The sequence below is a fragment of the Zophobas morio genome, unplaced genomic scaffold (assembly GCF_036711695.1).
Source record: "Zophobas morio isolate AGI-343-1 ecotype UQ-CSIRO unplaced genomic scaffold, CSIRO_AGI_Zmor_V1 ptg000018l, whole genome shotgun sequence".
Taxonomy (NCBI): Eukaryota; Metazoa; Arthropoda; class Insecta; order Coleoptera; family Tenebrionidae; genus Zophobas; species Zophobas morio.
Window position 1 is genome coordinate 5,296,080 of NW_026972123.1, and position 25,363 is coordinate 5,321,442.

Below are 25,363 nucleotides of genomic sequence, written 5' to 3' on the forward strand. Positions count from 1 at the left end.
TTTGGTTTAATACACATGCAGTTAGAAGAACAGTTGTTTTTTTGTAGAGAGTAACACACCATTAGTGAATGCCAGTTATTATAATCTAATAGCTAATAAGATTCCAGACTGACATAAAATTACTACCCGTAGCATATGAGATTATTTATTATAAAACAATTAACAAAAGAGTTGTTATCATGGAGTTTGAGAGGATTCGTAAGTGAAAATAGTCTCCATATTATGTCTTTAGCGAAAGTTTTATCTTTTTGTGCTAAATTGAAGAAATGTTATTTGAAATTAAGTATATCACATGAAGTCTACTAACGCTCATGACAATTTACAATGGTTATTTATAAATATATACTTAATGTTCTGTTAAAATTTTAAACATTCGCACTGAAGAAATTTATTGACATATATACATTATTTACCCAATGGAGAATTTAGACTACATAAAGTTCTATGATAATCTACCTATAAAAACATAGGTTTCCTAGCAATATTGTTACGAAATAAACCCATACGACGCCTATGGACCGTTTAGAGCTTTCTGGTCTGTACGCCCATGATGACTCATTGTCAACGACAACGACCGAGCAGCGGATCGCTAAAGAAAAGCCTGGAAGCGGAAGTCACGAACGGCAATCCAGAAATATTCCGATCGCCGCACATCTAGAAGGAAGTATGTGTTTAAATAGAGGCCACCTTCGAGAACGAGAATTGTTCAGCCATTGGAGTCGAGAGAGTCCAGTCAAGTCGCGCCGGAATTATTTCGTACTTAATTCTTGTAATAGTTAGTCGTGTAAATTCGAGTTAGTATGAAATAAATTGTTGAGTTTACCCAGGCCGTCTGAACAACGGACACCAAATTACCGTATGGGTCTAACTAATGAAACATATAAGACTGACATACGGTTGTATACAAATTCAATATGTAAATTAAATGTAATTTTTTTATCAAGAATAACACCCAAATCCCTGATGCTGTCTACAGCTTCTAAAATCTATCTTTTGTAAAATGACTAGGAGGATCACACTCAGGTTTCTTTCTGTATTGTAAAGCTTTGCATTTGTCCCTATTGCGGTCCAAGCCATTTTATACAACACCATTCTATTAGTCTAGTCAAATCATCTATGGCAAACTTAGAGTTTCGAATTGTCTGTTTAATATCATTTATATAAGTAAGGAAAAGTAGCGGACCCAGATGGTATCCCTGAACGTGCTAAAAAGGTTGAGAAGTTTCAGATACCGTAGTGAGTTGGTTACCAACTATACATTATGAATTTATAGAGTTATGTGCTGTAATATATATGTAAATTTTACATTAATAAATATGCAAATAGAACAACTGTTGTTTTTTTTAAGAATAATTTTATTGTATTTGAAAATTTTAATTCAATTTTTATTTATTCAAGTTCTCATGATTATTTTCTAATCTATCTATCTATATTAATAAAAATGAATCGCCGAAATGTATGTACGCCCATAATTTCAGAACGACTGCACCGAATTGGACGATTCATTTTTTTACGTGTTCCTTATTGTCAGGACAAGGTTTATATGTAAGAATATTTATCAAAAATAAGACGGCTAAAAGATAAAAAAAAAAAATAAAAATTTTGCACGGGAATCGCCACTTCGAATGAATTTGAATAGTTGGCCATTCCTGACGGACCTGCGTGCGATTCCGTGCGATTGTGAAAAGTATTATTGCATTTCAAGTCGTTGTTCATGAACGTGGAACGTCGTCAAAAGGTGGATTCAGTTTGAAAAACACATTAGGAGCGGGAATATCGAAAACTTTTCAGGTAATTAACTTTTATTTATGCATAAATTGTGCAGTGCGTTCTTTCTAACACTGGCCATAGAGATTCCCATCTCAAGGTGTCTACCCCATACTAACTTATATTTTGGTGACTGGATTTTTGCCTTGATGGTTGAACACTGTCACTGTTTTCCTTTTTTGTTGTATCGAGATGCTACTTGACCATCAACTGTTACCTACTGAAGTATTACCATCATCTAGAAAAACTAGAAATATTTTGATTTGATATTCGAGTATGAGCATCTACTGAGTTTTATTTATATCAACCATTGTCAAAAAATTGATTGAACGTTGTTTCGACAGAACTTCCTTCGCAGCAAAAGTATAATGAAACATATTCAGCATTTTCGAATTGAGTCTTTTCTTCACACAATTTTGTCATGACCTAATCAACATTTACTATCAACACGTATACCACGTTGGATTGGTGCAGTGTAATACTAAAAATAACTGTATTGTATTTCCAAAATTATCTGCGAAAATCGAGTGAGCCGTTCCATCAATTTTTTGGGGGGGATAAATAAATATTCTTAACAATTTACCATGCGTACAATAACTTTAAAACGTCTGCAGGATCTCAAAGTATTCATTTCTGCAACTCTTAAGTTATTCACTAACATATATTGACTTATCCATATATTTTTTTGAGTCACTGTAAAAGCAAATCTAAAAAATATGGATGCAATGATAAATTACGAAAATATATTGATGATATTTTGCACATTTTAGATAGGATTTATTCGGCAAAATCTTGAGATGACGTCATCAAGTTTTTGCGCTTGATAAACAGATATATTTTGATTAAAAACGTACCATGTCAAACAGTAACTTCAAAACGTCTGCAAAATTTCAAAATTCATTTTTGCAATTCTTGATTCAATCAATAAAATAAATTGACTCAGTGATTAATTTTTTTGAGACACTTCCTATAAGCAAAACTAAAAAATATGAATGGAATGATAAATCACAAGTATAGTATAGTCTCATCCTATTTTGGACATTTTAGATAGGATTCACTTGGAAAAATTTTGGGCTGACGTCATCAGTTTTTTTGAGGGGAGAAGTAAATATATTTTGAATAAAAATTTATTATGCTTATGATATGTTTAAAACATCTGCAAGATTTCAAAGCATTCGGTTTTGCAGATTCAAAATTAAATTGTAGGTGAAACGAAGTTCACCGGGTCACAGGCAACATGATGTCGTCTTTTTCACGTGAATAAATGGTCATCATTTACGTCATAGTGACCAAAGATTTCACGTGATATTGACGTACTAATGACGGTCAAATGTCTCGTCCAGATGATGTCATTTTCTAACGAACTATTGACGTGATGTACTGACGTCTTTGAGACGGCATTTATTGTCCATTTTAAGACGTTTTTTATATTTTGATTTTTAGAAAAAAAAATGCAATAAATAAAACGCTGAAATAATTTTAAATTTTTATATTGTTTACCTTAAATAAAATATTATAATTCGTTAAATCACCAGGTAAACCCCAAAACAAAACATATATTAATTAAACTTAAAACAAATTAGTGTAAAAAAAATAAATTTACTACAATTCTGTACAACCAACAATGAACTTCAATAAACAAATAACAAAATATATGTAAATTAAACAAATTAAAGATAAACCACTCCTAAGAACAGAAACACATCTATAATCTACATACAGGTAATTACGAGTATAATTAGTATAAACAAAAAAAAAAGGATAATATACAATACATAATCAAAAATAAACGTTGCAATAAAGTATGCTATTTAAAAAAAAAATCAGTTTTAAAAACACAAAGAAATCTATTTAGTTACAAAGAATATTAAAAGAAAACTATAATAAACTATAAATCAGTCTTAAAAACACAAACAAATCTATTTACAAAAAATATTTAAAAAAAAACTAGAATAATGGGAAAAGACAATTGAATCGCATTGTTGAAGTTACTTGATTTGAAAATGCACTGTATAAAACAATCTAATTCACGACGACTTGACTGTCTCCAACACACAAAAAAGTGCCGTTAAGAATTAATTCTTAATTGTTTTAACAATCATATTAAGTTTTTTAGGTTTGCTTCAATTTATTGCACTGAAAAGTAAAAGCCGTTAGAGTGCATGGATTAATGGAAATGCAAGAATTTTTTCGTCTATGTGCAAGCATTTGGCTATTATTAAATTTAAGGGATTACAGATTAAAACAGAAGACAAATTTTGCATTTTAAAAATGCTAAATTTACTTGAATCTAACGGATAATAATAAAATGGTTGCATTGACAAAAACGTATAGGAAAATATCGTTGTCAATACTTTTTACAATGAAGCGAAATGTGCCAAAAAGTATCGTAGTATTACAGGCATCTACCTGTATATAATATCCAATATTATGTTATATGTATATATGAATTCATTGTATTTTTTTAACTTACAAAGAAATCTGCTTGTTCTAACAGGCAAAGATAATCTTGTAATTCGTCAAAATTTATTTAGGTGTGGTCTTGGCGGCATAACTTCTACTTTTGTTGTCTTTTTCAGATGTCAGATTTGATGACGTTTCCATGTTGGAGATTTTTTCACTCGTTTCCGTTAGCATTTCTTTCGTTTCGCACCTGTGTTTTGTATTTGTTTCAAATCTAGAATAAAATTATGTTCATTAGCATTAGTTCATAAAAAATTGCAGTAAAATAACATACTTTGCAAAATTTTATGGCGCCTCATTTTCAAAAACAATCACCGTAAGTTCTTCATCATCAGTGGGAGTATCTTCAGTGATTAATGGTGGTCTTTCCAGCTTATCTGAAAAAACTGCTTTTGTTATCTACGTACAGTTATCAAAAACAACAGAAACACACGTAAAAATTAAAATAATTACTTTATTAGATATTAACTTACCTAGTACAATCTACACTGAATGGCAGAGATTTTCACAAAACTGCATTAAAAATGAAGTGAGTAACGGATACACGAGAAAGTTTCGGTAGTTGAGAACCAACTGGATGGAAATATTGGAATGCTTCACTGTAAAGTGCAATAAACATAAATACCGAAAAAAGGGAAAGTCCGAATGCACGCCCCAAACATCTGATGTATTGTATAGTAAATACTGCAGTTGAGCATTATTTTTTCATTAGATGAAATAAATTTAATAAAACTAAATATTAATCACTCGCTAATTTTTTGGTAACCATCATTACTTTATAAGCGTCTTTATAAAATCAAAATTCGAGGAAGGAATTTTTCAAAACCTTGTCCCGTTTCAGGAACAATGCACAAACAATTTTTATGACTTTGTTTGTGTCGTTGGGTCTTTTCACTATTATACGCTCAACCCCAGATGTTCGATTTATAATTTACCAATCAGGTAGTTACAAATAACACTTCCAGAGTAAACAAGTTTTCAGAAATAATTTTTTTATTAGAAATTATTAGAATGAAAAAACTTGTCTTTGCTGTATTTCTAATAAAGCCGTTGTATTTTTTGCTCTAAATATCATTAAGCATTATGAAGGCCACTTTTTAAAGAAAACGACGACCCACATCTAATTGACCAGTAAAGCAATTTTCTTGTATATCCCACTACCTGTACCATTAAGACTGACATCAATTGTTGCCGGTGATTTTACTTTTATTGAATTCTTTAAGGTTTTGTTGGTTTCAAAACATTTAGTAGTGAACGTGGGATGAGTAAAGGTCGCTTACCAAGAGTACGTCCTTTCCTTGATTTGAATATTTATCAAATAAAGAAAATTAATTTCACCAAAGATCTTAGCAATTCTTTTTAAAAGTGGTTGTCATACATGTAACTATTTTAATCTTAATTAAATGTATTGGAAAACAACTCAGTTTAACCTTTCCACATTACATTATAAATACAACATTTATCGTGAATAAGTTCAGTAATCAAGATGCGTTCTTCACTGCTAGACGTACTAATCTGTATTTTACTTGTTAAAGTTAGTGAGAGCGAAAAAATTACTTTCGAAAATGTAACAGTTCTGTGGCGTCTTAATTACAAAGTGGAAAAAACGGTAGCTACGTCTGAGAAACTTAAGAAAATCATTCCTGACGAAGAACAAGTGTCGGTGAAAATCTTGGGACACGTTCCCATCTTGTACGAAAAATCGATTTTTGATGTACCAAATTTGAAGAACCTTGACCTGTCCAACGTGGGTTTGGAAAAAATCGAACCGGGAGCTTTTGGTAACTTACCACTTTTGGAAGATCTCCTTCTCTATGGGAACAACTTGACAGAAATCAAAACTGCTACTTTTACCAATCTAAATGTATCGCAGGTAGTTTTGTTATCCAACTCAATCACCCTTCTAGAACCAGGAGTCTTCAGGAATTTGAAAGCTGTTTCCGTGTCACTTGATAATAACAAACTCACTGAATTTTCAAGTGATGTCTTTGAGAACGTTACTCTTGGAATCTTGGGTTTGGCTCTTAATCGTCTACACACCATCGCACCAGGAGCTCTGTCTGCAATTGGATTGACAGAACTGAATTTGTTTAGTAACAATTTCGAGGAAATTGATCCGCAAATTTTTGACATGCAAGAGTTAGTATCACTCGATTTGGATTCAAACTCAATCAAGCTTCTGCGGCCTGGTGATTTGAGAAACTTGCCAGAGTTGAAGGAACTCTGGCTTGTGGAAAACCAATTGGAAGAAATTCCAGAAGGGGTTTTCAACAACACCAAACTCACCAAGTTGGATCTAAGCAACAACCAGATTGCTAAAATTGCGAGTAAAGCGTTTGAGGACATTCGTGAGCTTACATTATTGAGACTTGACTTCAATAAGATTACAGATTGGGATAATAATTGGCTGAGTGAGGCAAAATCAATTTCTGAAATTTCAATCAGTTATAATTTGATTACTGAGATTCCAGACGAAGTATTGAAGAATTATTCTAATGTGACCAGAATTGATTTCCGGGGGAATAAAATTAGGAAGATTTCAGCTCAGGCTTTTTATAAATTACAACACATTGATCATTTAAATTTGGCCTATAATGAGATTGATAACTGGAATCCAGATTTACTGGGTAATGTTAGCATTGTTAGTTTGGATCTCCGTGGAAATAGATTGAAGTGCATTAAAGGAGATTTGGAGACAATTTTCAGAAATGTTCAAATTGTATATTTGGATAAAAATCCTTGGGAGGAAGAATGCGCTAAGAAGATTGTGGAGTTTCAGCAGAAGAAAAAAATAGATATCCTGGTGGGATTGTTACCAACTAAACCAATTCTATAGATTATTGTGCTATAATAAGTATGCAGTTCTTGGATTAATACATGGGCAGATAGGACAACTGTTGTTTTATTTTAAGAATAAATTTAATTGTATATATTTAAAATTTTTAATTCAATGCTTATTTCAAGCGAAATAAATTCTTAAGACTATTTTCCTTCGAAAATTTCGTCCAAAAAAATTGTGAGAAAAATCAAATTATGACAAATCATAGGCGACTTACGTGAACATTTTTTTAGTCAAAAATTTTTCGATCGACAAGCTCCCTGCATCGACCAATGATAGCATAGTATCAAGTGAACATTTCCCCGCATGGACCAATGAAAACACACTAAATTTTGTAGTGATATTAATACATTTAGTTTGTTATGATGACGAGGAAAATACGGATAGAGCGATTTTGGATTTTAATTATGAGTGTTTACAACTGTCTTCAAGAAATAGACCAAAAGACACCTCAACAAATTGGCCATAATTTTTCATCAATTTCCCGAGTGAACGCAGCGAATTGTTTATTCCAAAATTAAGAAACCAAATAAAATCCCTCTAGGGTTTATTTTTACACTGGCAAGTTGGTAGTACAAAAAACTTAAAATTTGAAATTTCATAACAAAAACGTCAAAATAAAATAAACAAAAGCGACGTATTTTGAATAAAAATCATATTCGTCCTAACTTCAATTTCTTTGACAGCACATCTTGGCACCAAAAATCTCTCTGGACAATGTTGTCGATTGAGTGGTATTTTAATTTTTGAACGGATAATATGAGCGAGTTGTTTTAATATTTTTTTTTTTTTTTGTAAAATTTGGAACGTGTACATTAGATGTCGATAGTAGGGCAATAATCATTAACATTTAAGTAAGACTTTTTTTAGTTTTGAAAGCGATGTTGTAATCTAACTTATTGAAAATTCTTGAAATGAATCGAGAAGGGGTATCAATAAAAGATAATGAAGGGATTGTAAAAGTTGTTGTGGATTATAAAAAGTTTTAACAACTGGATAGACAGAAAATCGTACAGTATCGTTATGTTTTAGTTCTTTTCAAGCAGTTTTCAGTAATGAAGGTCGGATGAGTAAGTAACTGACGAGATAAGCGTATCCTCGATTTGAATATTTATCTAATAATGAAAATTCATTCCGCCACGAATCTATCAAATTCTTTTTAAAAGTCCGTATCATACATGTGACTAACTTAATTTTAATCAAATTTGTTGGAAAACAATTCATCAGTCACACCTACATACCTTTCGATATTACCTTATAAATACGACATTCAACGTAAACACCTTCAGTCACCAAGATGCCTTCTTTACTACTAAACCTAGTAGTCCGTATTTGTCTTTTCAATGTTAGTAACAGTGATAAAATTACTTTCGAAAATGTGACAGTTCGGTCGTATTTTTACAAAGGAGCACTAGAGACCCAAGCTACATCTGTCAATCTTAAAAAAATAATTCCTGACGAACAACCAGTGAGGGTGGACATCACCGGAGGCGTCCCCATCTTGTACGAAAAATCCGTTTTCGACATACCAAATTTGAACAGTCTCGACCTGGCTGACGTGGGTTTGGAAGAAATCAAGCCCGGAGCTTTTGGTAATTTACCACTTTTAGACACTCTTTTTTTGAATCGGAATAACTTGACACTAATCAAAAGTGGTACTTTTACCGATCTTAGACCCGATTTATAGAAAGCGAAGTTAAAGTTAATTCGCGATTAACTTTTAACTAAGGTCCGTTGCGAGGCAACGCGCATATTTTAACCAATCACGGGCTCATATTCCACATTTTAATTCTCTGTTAAACTAATCGAGGATTAAATATTTAACTCGCTGTTCTATAAACCGGCCCTAAATGTATCATATCTGGATTTGTCATCCAACTCAATCTTCCTTTTACAACCACGAGCCTTCAAGAATTTCAAAGCTGGTCACGTGTCACTTGATAAGAACAAACTCACTGAAATTTCAAGTGGTGTCTTCGAAAATGTTACTCTGAGAAGCTTAAGTTTGGGTGATAATCATCTCTACATCATCGCACCAAAAGCTCTGTCTGCAATTGGATTGACTACATTGAGTCTGTTTGGTAACAAACTCGAGGAAATCGATCCGGAGGTGTTTGATATGCAAGAATTAGCATCACTCGATTTGGATGATAACTCAATCAAGCTTTTGCGACCTGGTGATTTGAGAAACTTGCCAGAGTTGGAGGCGTTCAGTCTCGAGAAAAATGAGTTGAAAGAAATCCCAGATGGTATTTTCAACAACACCAAACTCACCTACTTGAATCTAGCAGCAAACCATATTGTTAAAATTGCGAGTAAAGCTTTTGATGGCATGTTGGCGCTTAGAGTGTTGAAGATTGACTCCAATAATCTAACCCAATGGGATGATTGGCTGACATCACCGTTCGCTTCTATCTCAGTCCGTTTTAATTAGATTACTGAGATTCCAGATGAAGCTTTCAAGAACTATTTTCGGTTGTTCAATATTAATCTTCAGGGGAATCACATCAGGAAGATTTCAACTAAAGCTTTTCGGAAATTGGAACAGATTCGTTATTTTAATTTGGCCGATAATGAGATTGATAACTGGGATCCAGATACATTGGGGAATGTTAGCATTGTTAGTTTGGATCTCAGTGGAAATAGGTTAAAGTGTATTAAAGAAGATTTGGAAACAATTTTCAAGAATGTTCAAAAGATACGTTTGGAAAATAATCCTTGGAAAAAAGAGTGCGCTAAGAAGGTTGAGAAGTTTCAGAAAAAAAAGAACCGGATACCGTAGTGGGATGGTTAGCAACTATTACAATTTGATAGAATATTGTGCTATAATAAATATGTAGTTTTTACTTTAATACATACGCAAATAGAACAACTGTTGTTTTTTTTACTCTCTAGTTTCATGTTTTCTCGACCTTTCATGACCTAGCGTACGAAGAAATAGGTCGCCCATTTCCGTCTGTCTGTCTGTCTGTCCGTCTGTCCGTCTGTCTGTCTGTCTGCCTGTCTGCCGTCACGGATTTTTATTAGACAGATAAATGGGTCAGACAAATTTTATGTGTATTATGAATATCATACAGACTATGAAATGTTACCCATACTTTGTTTTCTGTTAAAATTAACAATCAGATGTTTTTCCAAATTTTCCGTTGTTACCACGAAAGCGAAAATCGCAAAATCAAATTTTATAATATTATAAGAAAGCAAGAAAACGTTTTCGTCAATTAAAATTAGTCCAAGATAGTCCTTTATCCATGAATTGAATAAAGTTTATTATTTTTTTTTTATGGTGATGGGTATGGTGGTGGGGCTTAATCTTTGCCTTTATTTTTTACTTAATATACATAGTATTTTTTGAACAACTCTATACTCAAAGACATGTTTTACATGATAATTTCCTGTAGAGAAATAAGGATTTTAAGGTCCACCCTCTTGGCTCACTATGAATAAAAAATTCATTACAATAGACGTGGGGTAGGTGGGCGGGGCTTATATTTTGTCTTTTGTGTTCTTAATATTCGTAGTGTTCTTTTCGCAACAAGAAACTTAAAACGTGTTTAAATCAGGAAATATGGACTTTGTAATTACGTTTCGCCCCCCAGTCTGACAACGAATGGAAAATTCATCACCATTGAGATCCAGACGGATGGGTGGGGATTATTGTTTTTTGTTACTTAAAACACAAATATTTTTCTCTGAGCATCACTGAAGAACATGTATCACATGGTAATTTTTCTAGAAAAATACGAATTTTGCTCCGCCTCTCTTGACTAATGACGAACAAAGAAAGAGCGTCACAATTGAGGTAGCGTGGGTGGGCGGGGCTTATGTTTTGCATTTTTTTTCCTTAATATATATTGTTTTTTCCATTACAAAAAACTAAAAGCATGTTTAAAATGGTAAATTTTATCCAATATACTTCTTTACAAATTTACCCTTTTAAACATGTTTTCAGTTTCTTGTCGTGAAAAGAAAAGTACGCACATATATTAAGAAAAAAAAGCAAATTACAAACGCCGCCCACCCGCCCTCATTTCAATTGTAATAACGTTTTTATTCGTTGTGAGCCGAAGGGCGGAGTTTATTGGAGAATGTTTATTTCTCTACAAGAAATTATTGTGTGGGACATGTTTTTAAATAACATGCTGTTGAAAGGAAAGTATATCCAAAAAATAAGCCCCACCCACCCGCCCCGATTTAGATTGTGATGAATTTTTCATTTGTTGTCAGACCGAGGGGCGCAACTTAATTGTAAAATCGATGCTTCCCGAGAAAAAATTACCATTTTAAACGTTTTAAATATATTGTCGTGAAAAAATTGTTACGTATATCCAGAAAAAAAGGCAAAATTTAAGCTCCGTCTACCCACCATCATGTTATTCGTTGTGAATATTGAGATTCTAAAAAAAAATTATATTTCATAGTGTAAATTGTGTAATTTTGAATAATAATTTTTATTGTATAACAAAAATCGACGCAGACGTCAGACAGACAGACAGATGAAAAAGGGAGATCACAATACTTCCAGTACTTTTGTGACAACGTCGTAATCGCATTTAACAAGAATCTAGCGCTGCTTTGATTTGAATATTTTTTTAATAAAGAAAATTTATTTCACTACTAACCAAGAAATCGTCATCATGTGACTAACTTAATTTTAATCAAACGTATTGGAAAATCCTTTATGACCGTATAAATACGACATTCAGCATAAACAACTTCAGTATTCAAGATGCGTTCTTCACTAATAAACCTACTCCTGTGTATTTTTCTTTTGAAACTTAGTAACACTGAAAAAGTTACTTTCAAAAATGTGACGGTTCAATGGTATGTTGGTAATGAGACGCAAGACTCGGTATATACATCTGACAATCTTAAGAAAATCATTCCTGTTGAAGAAGAAAAAGTGCCAGTTTGGATCCAGGGCAGCATTCCCATCTTGTACGAAAAATCGGTTTCCGATATACCAAATCTGAACATACTCAGCCTATCCGGTGTAGGTATGGAAGAAATCAAACCCGGAGCTTTTGGTAATTTACCACTTTTAAAAGCACTCCTTCTGGATTCGAATAACTTAACACAAATCAAAACTGATACTTTTGTCGATTTAAATGTGTCTTACATAGACTTGTCATTCAACTCAATCGTCCTTCTACAACCCGGAGCTTTCAAAAATATCAAAGCTGAACGCGTGGATCTTCGTAACAACAAACTCGCTGAACTTCCAAGTCGTGTCTTCGAAAATTTTACTCTAGAAAACTTGATTTTGAGAGACAATCTTCTCCACACCATCGCTTCAAGTGCTTTGTCGAAAATTGCATTGAGAACATTGAGTCTGTTTGGAAACAAACTCGAGGAAATCGAGCCAGAGGTCTTTGACATACAAGAATTATTAGCACTAAATTTGGATGATAATTTAGTCAAGCTTTTGCGACCCGGTGATTTGAGAAACTTACCAAATTTGAAGATACTTAGACTTGCGAGAAACGAATTGAAAGAAATTCCAAAGGGGGTTTTCAACAATACCAAACTCACTCGGTTGGAATTAAACGCAAATAAGATTGCTAAAATCGCGAGTAAAGCTTTTGATGACATGCCAGAGCTTGAAATATTGTTCATTAACTCTAATAATCTAACCCAATGGGATAATAATTGGCTGAGAGGGGCAAAATCACTTGTTCATATTTCAGTCAATTTTAATCAGATAACTGAGATTCCAGACGAAGCGTTCAAGAATTATCCTCGTGTGAAGATTATTGATCTTAAGGGGAATAAAATTGGGAAGATTTCAGCTAAAGCATTTGATAAGTTGGAACGCGTTGATTATTATTTAAACTTGGCCTCTAATGATATTGATAGTTGGAATCCAGATTTGTTGGGGAATGTTAGTATTGGTGGTTTGGGTCTCAATGGAAATAAGTTACAATGTATTGAAGGAGAGTTGAAGACGGTTTTCAAAAATGTTGAAGTTACAAATTTGCGAAATAATCCTTGGAATGAAGAGTGTGTTAAGAAGATAGAGGAATTTATTCCAACGCCAGCGGAGTGAGTCGATTAAGGCGGATTCTAATTTTTATAACATTGATTTAACACATTATTTGTAGTTTTTGGTTTAATACATATGCAGTTAGAAGAATAAATTGTTTTTTTTTGTAGAGAGTAACACACCATTGGTAAATGTCAGTTATTATAATCTAATAACTGAGATTCCAGATTGACCCGTAGCATATAAGATGATTTTTATAAAATAAATAATAAAAGAGTTGTTATCATGAAGTTTGAGAGAATTCGTAAGTGAAAATTGCCTCCATATCATGTATTTAACGTAAGTTTTATTTTTTTGTGCTAAATTGAAGAAATGTTATTTGAAATGAATTATATGACATGAAGTCCAACCCGGAAAACGATCATGTAATAATTTTTATTGTACTTATTTGAAAATTTTAATTCAATTTTTATTTATTCAAGTTCTCAGGATTATTTTCTAATAATAATTAATAAAAAAAATCAACTTACATTATTCTACTGAGAATATAATTCATGTATCACGTGAGGCGATTTCATCCAATAGAAGATGGTAATTTCTTTAGATACACTTTGTCACAGCGGTAGCATTTTAATGTGGTCACAAGAGGTTTGTTACTAGAAAAAATTGGAGAAATGTCTGATTTAATTTGAGTTTAGTGGTTGATTAAATTTGTATTTTTGTATTTATCCCAAAAGGACAACTTTTGTCCGTTGGATAGATACAATATATTATTTGTAGGATTTGTTGAATTGTACGAGAGAAGTCCCGTCGAAATAACCTTCGACCAACTTTTAATAATGTTAATTATTTTTGGTCAATTGTTCTCGGTAATTTTACTTTTACTGAATTCTTCAAGATTTTGTTGGTTTCAAAATAGTAGTGAACGTGTGAGGAGTAAAACTCGCTTAACAAGAAAACGTCATTTCCTTGATTTCAATAATTATCTAATAAAGAAAATTAAATTCACCGAGAATCTTAGAAATTCTTTTTAAAAGTGCGTGTCATGCATGTCATCTTAATCTTAATCAGATGTATTGGAAAACAACTCAGTTAATCACATGTACACCTATACCTTTCCATCTTAAATTATAAATGCAACATTTATCGTAAACTAATTCAGTAATCAAGATGCGTTCTTTAGTGTTAAACCTACTAGTCTGTATTTTACTTGTTAAAGTTACTATCAGTGAAAAAATTACTTTCGAAAATGTGACAGTGCAGTGGTCTCTTAATGACGAACTAGTAGAGTCGGTAGCTACATCTGACGATCTTAAGAAAATCATTCCCAATAAAACCCAAGTGTCCGTGGAAATCTTCGGACACGTTCCCATCCTGTACGAAAAATCGGTTTTTGATGCACCTAATTTGAAGACACTTGACTTGTCCAGCGTGGGTTTGGAAGAAATCGAACCGGAAGCTTTTGGTAACTTACCACTTTTGGAAGATCTCCTTCTTGCTTCGAACGACTTGACACAAATCAAAACTGCTACTTTTACCAATCTAAATGTATCGCAGGTAGTTTTGTCATCCAACTCAATCACCCTTCTAGAACCAGGAGCCTTCACGAATTTCAAAGCTGAATACGTGTCACTTGATAGCAACAAACTCACTGAATTTTCAAGTGGTGTCTTTGAAAACGTTACTCTTGGAACCTTGAGTTTGAATCATAATCTTCTACACACCATCGCACCAGGAGCTCTGTCTGCAATTGGATTGACAAGACTGAAGTTGTTTGGAAACAATTTCGAGGAAATTGATCCGGAAATTTTTGATATGCAAGAGTTAGTATCACTCGATTTGTATTCAAACTCAATCAAGCTTCTGCGACCTGCTGATTTGAGAAACTTACCAGAGTTGAAGGAACTCTGGCTTTCGGAAAACCAATTGGAAGAAATCCCAGAAGGAGTTTTTAACAACACCAAACTCACCTACGTGTATCTAGCCAACAACCAGATTGCTAAAATTGCTGGTAAAGCATTTGAGGACATGCCTGAGCTTATAGTATTGAGACTTGACTTCAATAAGGTTACAGATTGGGATAATAATTGGTTGAGTGAGGCAAAATCAATTTCTGAAATTTCAATCAGTTATAATTTGATTACTGAGATTCCAGACGAAGTATTAAAGAATAATTCTAATGTGACCAAAATTGATGTCCAGGGGAATAAAATTAGGAAGATTTCAACTAAGGCGTTTTATAAATTAGAACACATTGATCATTTAAATTTAGCCTATAATGAGATTGGTAACTGGAATCCAGATTTACTGGGTAATGTTAGCATTGTTCAAATTTGTCGCTTCCTGTGACAAGTAACAAAAAAATTTCATCCCTGTTCAATTTTCTCAATTTCTGCAACTACAAACAGTACAATAACGTTAATAATATTAATGAACGTTGTCTTGACTTGGTTATTGGTAGTTTTTATTGTTCTGTTGATAAGTGTGATGACTCTTTAGTGGATGAGGATGTTCACCATCCCTCTCTGATTATCTCAAAAACTCAGCGTGGCAAAAAAACCAACTCAATTAGTCACAGTGGAATAGTTAATGCCCACTGGAACTTTCGACAAGCTGATTAGTGATTACCCAAATTTGTATAAAGAGATAATGAAAATCAACTGGACTGAGCTTAACAGCATTAGTGATATTAATATTGCTTCTGGTATATTTTACGATAAACTAAATAATGCACTCAACCTACATGTTCCCAAAACTCGTCGTTCCCGTAAAATATGCTTTCCGCCTTGGTTTACTCCAGTCATTATAAAGAAACTGAAACTTAAAAACACCCTACACCGTAAGCTTAAATCAACTATCAATGAAACTGAGATACATAGCAAGTTTAAAAAGATACGGTCTGAGATAAAACGTGACATCGACTTAGAATACAAACGATATATAACTAACGTTGAGGTGAATATTAAATCTAATCCCAGTAAATTTTGGTCCCATGTAAACAACCTTAGTAGGCATAGGGGTATACCTTCGCAGCTGAGCTATTCAAATAAACTTCTTAACAAACCTGATGATATTGTCAATGCATTTGCAGAATATTTTTCCAGTAATTATAATAATTGCACCGTGAATAACGCTGACGATTTTGCTGATTATCAAATGTTAAACCCAATAATAAATCTAAACACTATCTCGGAATCAGATGTTCTAAACGCTTTGAAAAAGATCAAACCTAATATGTGTTCAGGACATGACAATATTCCAGGCTTTATTCTGACAGATTGTGCCTGTATACTAACTCCACCTCTAACAATTCTTTTTAATTTAATTCTAAGAACCTGTAAATTTCCTGAAATATGGAAACTATCAATAGTATCTCCAATTTTTAAAACTGGCGAAAGAAATGTAATTGAAAATTACAGGCCCATATCATTAATTTGTAATTTTTCTAAAGTTTTTGAAATAATATTACACAAGCATCTTCTTTTTAATTTCAGAAATGTAATTAGTGAATATCAACATGGTTTTGTCAACGGTCGATCCACGGTTACAAATTTATGCACATTTACTCAATTTGCAGCTGACTCGCTTGATTCCAAGCTCCAGGTAGATGTAGTATACACTGATTATTCTAAGGCATTTGATAAATTAAATCATGTAATTCTATTGGCAAAATTAAGTAATATTGGTCTCTCTGTTTCATTAGTTAATTTAATTGAATCATATCTAGCTAATAGGTTACAGTGTGTTACATATTGTGGACACGAGTCGATAAAAAGACCTGTTCCCTCGGGGGTGCCTCAGGGCTACGTGCTGGGCCCTCTTCTGTTTATTGTTTACATTAATGACATTGTTAAGAACATAAAATCTAACGTTTTAATATATGCTGACGATCTTAAGATTTATAAAGACGTCTCAACCATAGAGGACTGCATCTTGTTGCAAGATGATTTAAATAGGTTTCATGAATTTAGTTTGTCTAACTTACTCCCAGTGAACTATAAGAAATGTCACATAATGACCATTACCAATAAGTGCACACAAATTCAATTCGACTATAAATTAAACAACATGAGTCTTGCTAGAGTGGATACATTTAAAGATCTAGGCGTCATTTTTGATTGTAAGCTCAGTTTTGCTAATCATGTGGAACATATATGTAATAGTGCTTTCAGGTCACTTGGTTTTATTATAAGGTGTGGTAGAGATTTTACACAGGTTGATAGCTTGCGACTGCTGTACTTTGCTTACGTTCGCTCAAAGCTCGAGTATGCATGTATTGTTTGGGCTCCTTTCACACAAAATCGTATTAACCATCTGGAAAACATACAACGACGTTTTTTAAAATACACGGCATTTAAGGAGGATGGTGTTTATCCAGTCAGAGGTATTCCTCACTCTGTCTTGTTAGAACGATTTAAAGTAGAAGCCTTAAGTACTAGACGGTGTATCGCCTCGTTAAAATTTCTTCGTAATGTGATAAATTTTCACGTTGATTGCACTGATCTTCTTGGTAAGATATTCATCTTGGTACCTAGAATGTCATCTCGATCTAATCAATGTTTTTATCTTCCAACTCCTCGTCTAAATATCGAAAAACACTCTCCAGTCTATGAAATGTGTCACCAGTATAACTTAGATCCGTATGTCTTTGATATCTTTAGATAACTTTGTCTAGTATTAGTTTCAGTTTTGATATCGCCTTGGCATGCTGAACTCTTATCACAGAACTCCAGTAATTATAGCTGCAGTATTTCTTCCTTTCTTCATGTTAAGGCGTATTATAGTTGACCTGTAATTGGGCTTTGACCTGTTGGTCAACTTACTACTTAATAATAATATTAATAATAATAATAATAATAATAATTGTTAGTTTGGATCTCAGTGGAAATAGATTAAAGTGCATTAAAGGAGATTTGGAAACAATTTTCAGAAATGTTCAAATTGTCTATTTGGATAACAATCCTTGGGAGGAAGAATGCGCTAAGAAGATTGTGGAGTTACAGTAGAAGAAAAAATAGATATCCTGGTGGGGTGGCTACCAACTATACTAATTCTATAGAATATCGTGTTAAGTATAATAAATATGCAGTTCTTCGATTAATACATGGGCAGATAGGACAACTGTTGTTTTATTTTAAGAATAAATTTAATTGCATATATTTAAAATTTTTAGTTCAATATTTATTTCAAACGAAATAAATTCTTAAGACTATTTTCCTCAGAAAATTTCGTCCAATAAAATTGTGAGAAAAATCAAACTATGACAAATCATAGGCGACTTACGTGAACATTTTTTTAGTCAAAAACTTTTCGATCGACAAGCTCCCTGCATCAACCAATGATAGCATAGTATTAAGCGAACATTTCCCCACATGGACCAATGAAAACACACTAAATTTTATAACGATATTAATACATTTAGTTTGTTATGATGACGAGGAAAATACGGATAGAGCGATTTTGGATTTCAATTATGAGTGTTTACAATTGTCTTCAAGAAATAGACCAAAAGACCCCTCGACTTTGAAAAATTGGCCATAATTTTTCATCAATTTCCCGAGTGAACGCAGCGAATTGTTTATTCCAAAATTAAGAAACCAAATAAAATCCCTCTAGGGTTTATTTTTACACTGGCAAGTTGGTAGTACAAAAAACTTGAAATTTGAAATTTCATAACAAAAACGTCAAAATAAAATAAACAAAAGCGACGTAATTTGAATAAAAATCATATTCGTCCTAACCTCAATTTCTTTGACAGCACATCTTGGCACCAAAAATCTCTCTGGACAATGTTGTCAATTAAGTGGTATTTTAATTTTTGAACGGAAAATATGAGCGAGTTGTTTTAATAATTTTTTTTTTTGTAAAATTTGGAACGTGTACATTAGATGTCGATAGCAGGGCAATAATCATTAACATTTAAGTAAGACTTTTTTAGTTTTGAAAGCGATGTTGTAATCTAACTTATTGAAAATTTTTGAAATGAATCGAGAAGGGGTATCAATAAAAGATAATGAAGGGATTGTAAAAGTTGTTGTGGATTATAAAAAGTTTTAACAACTGGATAGACAGAAAATCGTACAGTATCGTTATGTTTTAGTTCTTTTCAAGCAGTTTTCAGTAATGAAGGTCGGATGAGTAAGTAACTGGACGAGATAAGCGTATCCTTGATTTGAATATTTATCTAATAATGAAAATTCATTTCGCCACGAATCTATCAAATTCTTTTTAAAAGTCCGTGTCATACATGTAACTAACTTAATTTTAATCAAATTTGTTGGAAAACAATTCATCAGTCACACCTACATACCTTTCTATATTACCTTATAAATACGACATTCAACGTAAACACCTTCAGTCACCAAGATGCATTCTTTACTACTAAACCTAGTAGTCCGTATTTGTCTTTTCAATGTTAGTAACAGTGATAAAATTACTTTCGAAAATGTGACAGTTCGGTCGTATTTTTACAAAGGGGCACTAGAGACCCAAGCCACATCTGTCAATCTTAAAAAAATGATTCCTGACGAAGAACCAGTGAGGGTGGACATCACCGGAGGCGTCCCCATCTTGTACGAAAAATCCGTTTTCGACATACCAAATTTGAACAGTCTCGACCTGGCTGACGTGGGTTTGGAAGAAATCAAGCCCGGAGCTTTTGGTAATTTACCACTTTTAGACACTCTTTTTTTGAATCGGAATAACTTGACACTAATCAAAAGTGGTACTTTTACCGATCTAAATGTATCATATCTGGATTTGTCATCCAACTCAATCTTCCTTTTACAACCACGAGCCTTCAAGAATTTCAAAGCTGGTCACGTGTCACTTGATAAGAACAAACTCACTGAAATTTCAAGTGGTGTCTTCGAAAATGTTACTCTGAGAAGCTTAAGTTTGGGTGATAATCATCTCTACATCATCGCACCAAAAGCTCTGTCTGCAATTGGATTGACTACATTGAGTCTGTTTGGTAACAAACTCGAGGAAATCGATCCGGAGGTGTTTGATATGCAAGAATTAGCATCACTCGATTTGGATGATAATTCAATCAAGCTTTTGCGACCTGGTGATTTGAGAAACTTGCCCGTGTTGGAGGCGCTGAGTCTCGAGGAAAATGAGTTGAAAGAAATCCCAGATGGTATTTTCAACAACACCAAACTCACCTATTTGAATCTAGCTACAAACCAGATTGTTAAAATTGCGAGTAAAGCTTTTGATGGCATGTTGGCGCTTAGAGTGTTGAAGATTGACTCCAATAATCTAACCCAATGGGATGATTGGCTGACATCACCGTTCGCTTCTATCTCAGTCCGTTTTAATTAGATTACTGAGATTCCAGATGAAGCTTTCAAGAACTATTTTCGGTTGTTCAATATTAATCTTCAGGGGAATCACATCAGGAAGATTTCAAATAAAGCTTTTCGGAAATTGGAACAGATTCGTTATTTTAATTTGGCCGATAATGAGATTGATAACTGGGATCCAGATACATTGGGGAATGTTAGCATTGTTAGTTTGGATCTCAGTGGAAATAGGTTAAAGTGTATTAAAGGAGATTTGGAAACAATTTTCAAGAATGTTCAAAAGATATGTTTGGAAAATAATCCTTGGAAAAAAGAGTGCGCTAAGAAGGTTGAGAAGTTTCAGAAAAAAAAGAACCGGATACCGTAGTGGGATGGTTAGCAACTATTACAATTTGATAGAATATTGTGCTATAATAAATATGTAGTTTTTACTTTAATACATACGCAAATAGAACAACTGTTGTTTTTTTTACTCTCTAGTTTCATGTTTTCTCGACCTTTCATGACCTAGCGTACGAAGAAATAGGTCGCCCATTTCCGTCTGTCTGTCTGTCTGTCCGTCTGTCCGTCTGTCTGTCTGTCTGCCTGTCTGCCGTCACGGATTTTTATTAGACAGATAAATGGGTCAGACAAATTTTATGTGTATTATGAATATCATACAGACTATGAAATGTTACCCATACTTTGTTTTCTATTAAAATTAACAATCAGATGTTTTTCCAAATTTTCCGTTGTTACCACGAAAGCGAAAATCGCAAAATCAAATTTTATAATATTATAAGAAAGCAAGAAATCGTTTTCGTCGATTAAAATTAGTCCAAGATAGTCCTTTATCCATGAATTGAATAAAGTTTATTATTTTTTTTTTATGGTGATGGGTATGTTGGTGGGGCTTAATCTTTGCCTTTATTTTTTACTTAATATACATAGTATTTTTTGAACAACTCTATACTCAAAGACATGTTTTACATGATAATTTCCTGTAGAGAAATAAGGATTTTAAGGTCCACCCTCTTGGCTCACTATGAATAAAAAATTCATTACAATAGACGTGGGGTAGGTGGGCGGGGCTTATATTTTGTCTTTTGTGTTCTTAATATTCGTAGTGTTCTTTTCGCAACAAGAAACTTAAAACGTGTTTAAATCAGGAAATATGGACTTTGTAATTACGTTTCGCCCCCCAGTCTGACAACGAATGGAAAATTCATCACCATTGAGATCCAGACGGATGGGTGGGGATTATTGTTTTTTGTTACTTAAAACACAAATATTTTTCTCTGAGCATCACTGAAGAACATGTATCACATGGTAATTTTTCTAGAAAAATACGAATTTTGCTCCGCCTCTCTTGACTAATGACGAACAAAGAAAGAGCGTCACAATTGAGGTAGCGTGGGTGGGTGGGGCTTATGTTTTGCATTTTTTTTCCTTAATATATATTGTTTTTTCCATTACAAAAAACTAAAAGCATGTTTAAAATGGTAAATTTTATCCAATATACTTCTTTACAAATTTACCCTTTTAAACATGTTTTCAGTTTCTTGTCGTGAAAAGAAAAGTACGCACATATATTAAGAAAAAAAAGCAAATTACAAACGCCGCCCACCCGCCCTCATTTCAATTGTAATAACGTTTTTATTCGTTGTGAGCCGAAGGGCGGAGTTTATTGGAGAATGTTTATTTCTCTACAAGAAATTATTGTGTGGGACATGTTTTTAAATAACATGCTGTTGAAAGGAAAGTATATCCAAAAAATAAGCCCCACCCACCCGCCCCGATTTAGATTGTGATGAATTTTTCATTTGTTGTCAGACCGAGGGGCGCAACTTAATTGTAAAATCGATGCTTCCCGAGAAAAAATTACCATTTTAAACGTTTTAAATATATTGTCGTGAAAAAATTGTTACGTATATCCAGAAAAAAAGGCAAAATTTAAGCTCCGTCTACCCACCATCATGTTATTCGTTGTGAATATTGAGATTCTAAAAAAAAATTATATTTCATAGTGTAAATTGTGTAATTTTGAATAATAATTTTTATTGTATAACAAAAATCGACGCAGACGTCAGACAGACAGACAGATGAAAAAGGGAGATCACAATACTTCCAGTACTTTTGTGACAACGTCGTAATCGCATTTAACAAGAATCTAGCGCTGCTTTGATTTGAATATTTTTTTAATAAAGAAAATTTATTTCACTACTAACCAAGAAATCGTCATCATGTGACTAACTTAATTTTAATCAAACGTATTGGAAAATCCTTTATGACCGTATAAATACGACATTCAGCATAAACAACTTCAGTATTCAAGATGCGTTCTTCACTAATAAACCTACTCCTGTGTATTTTTCTTTTGAAACTTAGTAACACTGAAAAAGTTACTTTCAAAAATGTGACGGTTCAATGGTATGTTGGTAATGAGACGCAAGACTCGGTATATACATCTGACAATCTTAAGAAAATCATTCCTGTTGAAGAAGAAAAAGTGCCAGTTTGGATCCAGGGCAGCATTCCCATCTTGTACGAAAAATCGGTTTCCGATATACCAAATCTGAACACACTCAGCCTATCCGGTGTAGGTATGGAAGAAATCAAACCCGGAGCTTTTGGTAATTTACCACTTTTAAAAGCACTCCTTCTGGATTCGAATAACTTAACACAAATCAAAACTGATACTTTTGTCGATTTAAATGTGTCTTACATAGACTTGTCATTCAACTCAATCGTCCTTCTACAACCCGGAGCTTTCAAAAATATCAAAGCTGAACGCGTGGATCTTCGTAACAACAAACTCGCTGAACTTCCAAGTCGTGTCTTCGAAAATTTTACTCTAGAAAACTTGATTTTGAGAGACAATCTTCTCCACACCATCGCTTCAAGTGCTTTGTCGAAAATTGCATTGAGAACATTGAGTCTGTTTGGAAACAAACTCGAGGAAATCGAGCCAGAGGTCTTTGACATACAAGAATTATTAGCACTAAATTTGGATGATAATTTAGTCAAGCTTTTGCGACCCGGTGATTTGAGAAACTTACCAAATTTGAAGATACTTAGACTTGCGAGAAACGAATTGAAAGAAATTCCAAAGGGGGTTTTCAACAATACCAAACTCACTCGGTTGGAATTAAACGCAAATAAGATTGCTAAAATCGCGAGTAAAGCTTTTGATGACATGCCAGAGCTTGAAATATTGTTCATTAACTCTAATAATCTAACCCAATGGGATAATAATTGGCTGAGAGGGGCAAAATCACTTGTTCATATTTCAGTCAATTTTAATCAGATAACTGAGATTCCAGACGAAGCGTTCAAGAATTATCCTCGTGTGAAGATTATTGATCTTAAGGGGAATAAAATTGGGAAGATTTCAGCTAAAGCATTTGATAAGTTGGAACGCGTTGATTATTATTTAAACTTGGCCTCTAATGATATTGATAGTTGGAATCCAGATTTGTTGGGGAATGTTAGTATTGGTAGTTTGGGTCTCAATGGAAATAAGTTACAATGTATTGAAGGAGAGTTGAAGACGGTTTTCAAAAATGTTGAAGTTACAAATTTGCGAAATAATCCTTGGAATGAAGAGTGTGTTAAGAAGATAGAGGAATTTATTCCAACGCCAGCGGAGTGAGTCGATTAAGGCGGATTCTAATTTTTATAACATTGATTTAACACATTATTTGTAGTTTTTGGTTTAATACATATGCAGTTAGAAGAATAAATTGTTTTTTTTTGTAGAGAGTAACACACCATTGGTAAATGTCAGTTATTATAATCTAATAACTGAGATTCCAGATTGACCCGTAGCATATAAGATGATTTTTTATAAAATAAATAATAAAAGAGTTGTTATCATGAAGTTTGAGAGGATTCGTAAGTGAAAATTGCCTCCAAATCATGTATTTAACGTAAGTTTTATTTTTTGTGCTAAATTGAAGAAATGTTATTTGAAATGAATTATATGACATGAAGTCCAACCCTGAAAACGATCATGTAATAATTTTTATTGTACTTATTTGAAAATTTTAATTCAATTTTTATTTATTCAAGTTCTCATGATTATTTTCTAATAATAATTAATAAAAAAAAAATAAACAAATTATTATTATTATGGAAAAATTCAACTTATATTATTCTACTGAGAATATAATTCATGTATCACGTGAGGCGATTTCATCCAACAGAAGATGGTAATTTCTTTAGACACACTTTATCACAGCGGTAGCATTTTAATGTGGTCACAAGAGGTTTGTTACTACAAAAACTTGGAGAAATGTCTGATTTAATTTGAGTTTATTGGTTGATTAAATTTGTATTTTTGTATTTATCCTAAAAGGACAACTTTTGTCCGTTGGATAGTTGCAATGTATTATTTGTAGGATTTGTTGAATTGTACGAGAGAAGTCCCGTCGAAATAACCTTCGACCAACTTTTAATAATGTTAATTATTTTTGGTCAATTGTTTTCGGTAATTTTACTTTTACTGAATTCTTCAAAATTTTGTTGTTTTCAAAATAGCAGTGAACGTGGGAGGAGTAAAACTCTCTTAACATGAAAACGTCATTTTCTTGATTTGAATATTTATCCAATAAAGAAAATTGAATTCACCAAGAATCTTAGAAATTCTTTTAAAAGTACGTGTCATGCATGTCATCTTAATCTTAATCAGATGTATTGGAAAACAACTCAGTTAATCACACGTACATCTATAACTTTCCATCTTACATTATAAAAGCAACATTTATCGTAAACTACTTCAGTAATCAAGATGCGTTCTTTTGTGTTAAACCTACTAGTCTGTATTTTACTTGTTAAAGTTACTATCAGTGAAAAAATTACTTTCGAAAATGTGACAGTGCAGTGGTCTCTTAATGACGAACTAGTAGAGTCGGTAGCTACATCTGACGATCTTAAGAAAATCATTCCCAATAAAACCCAAGTGTCCGTGGAAATCTTTGGAAACGTTCCCATCCTGTATGAAAAATCGGTTTTTGATGTACCTAA

The 25,363-nt window shown here is 33.1% G+C and overlaps 4 protein-coding genes across 4 annotated transcripts; all 4 read left to right on the forward strand.

The window, feature by feature from the left end:
- The first annotated feature begins 513 nt into the window (after positions 1–513).
- LOC135130826 (leucine-rich repeat-containing protein 15-like) lies at positions 514–7,066 on the forward strand. Its single transcript, XM_064058248.1, has 2 exons — positions 514–664; positions 5,766–7,066. Exons 1-2 carry the CDS (start codon positions 514–516, stop codon positions 7,064–7,066), a joined length of 1,452 nt encoding a protein of 483 aa, XP_063914318.1.
- Positions 7,067–8,366: 1,300 nt separating this feature from the next.
- LOC135130964 (leucine-rich repeat-containing protein 15-like) lies at positions 8,367–9,851 on the forward strand. The gene is made up of 3 exons (XM_064058455.1): positions 8,367–8,661; positions 8,992–9,488; positions 9,567–9,851. The coding sequence occupies exons 1-3, from the start codon at positions 8,367–8,369 to the stop codon at positions 9,849–9,851; spliced, it is 1,077 nt and encodes a 358-aa protein (XP_063914525.1).
- A 1,947-nt stretch (positions 9,852–11,798) lies between these two features.
- Positions 11,799–13,115, forward strand: LOC135130965 (leucine-rich repeat-containing protein 15-like). The gene has a single exon (XM_064058456.1). It carries the CDS (start codon positions 11,799–11,801, stop codon positions 13,113–13,115), a length of 1,317 nt encoding a protein of 438 aa, XP_063914526.1.
- Positions 13,116–14,222: 1,107 nt separating this feature from the next.
- LOC135130966 (protein artichoke-like) lies at positions 14,223–20,726 on the forward strand. Its single transcript, XM_064058457.1, has 4 exons — positions 14,223–15,363; positions 16,630–17,172; positions 19,507–20,363; positions 20,442–20,726. Exons 1-4 carry the CDS (start codon positions 14,223–14,225, stop codon positions 20,724–20,726), a joined length of 2,826 nt encoding a protein of 941 aa, XP_063914527.1.
- The last annotated feature ends 4,637 nt before the right edge of the window (positions 20,727–25,363 follow it).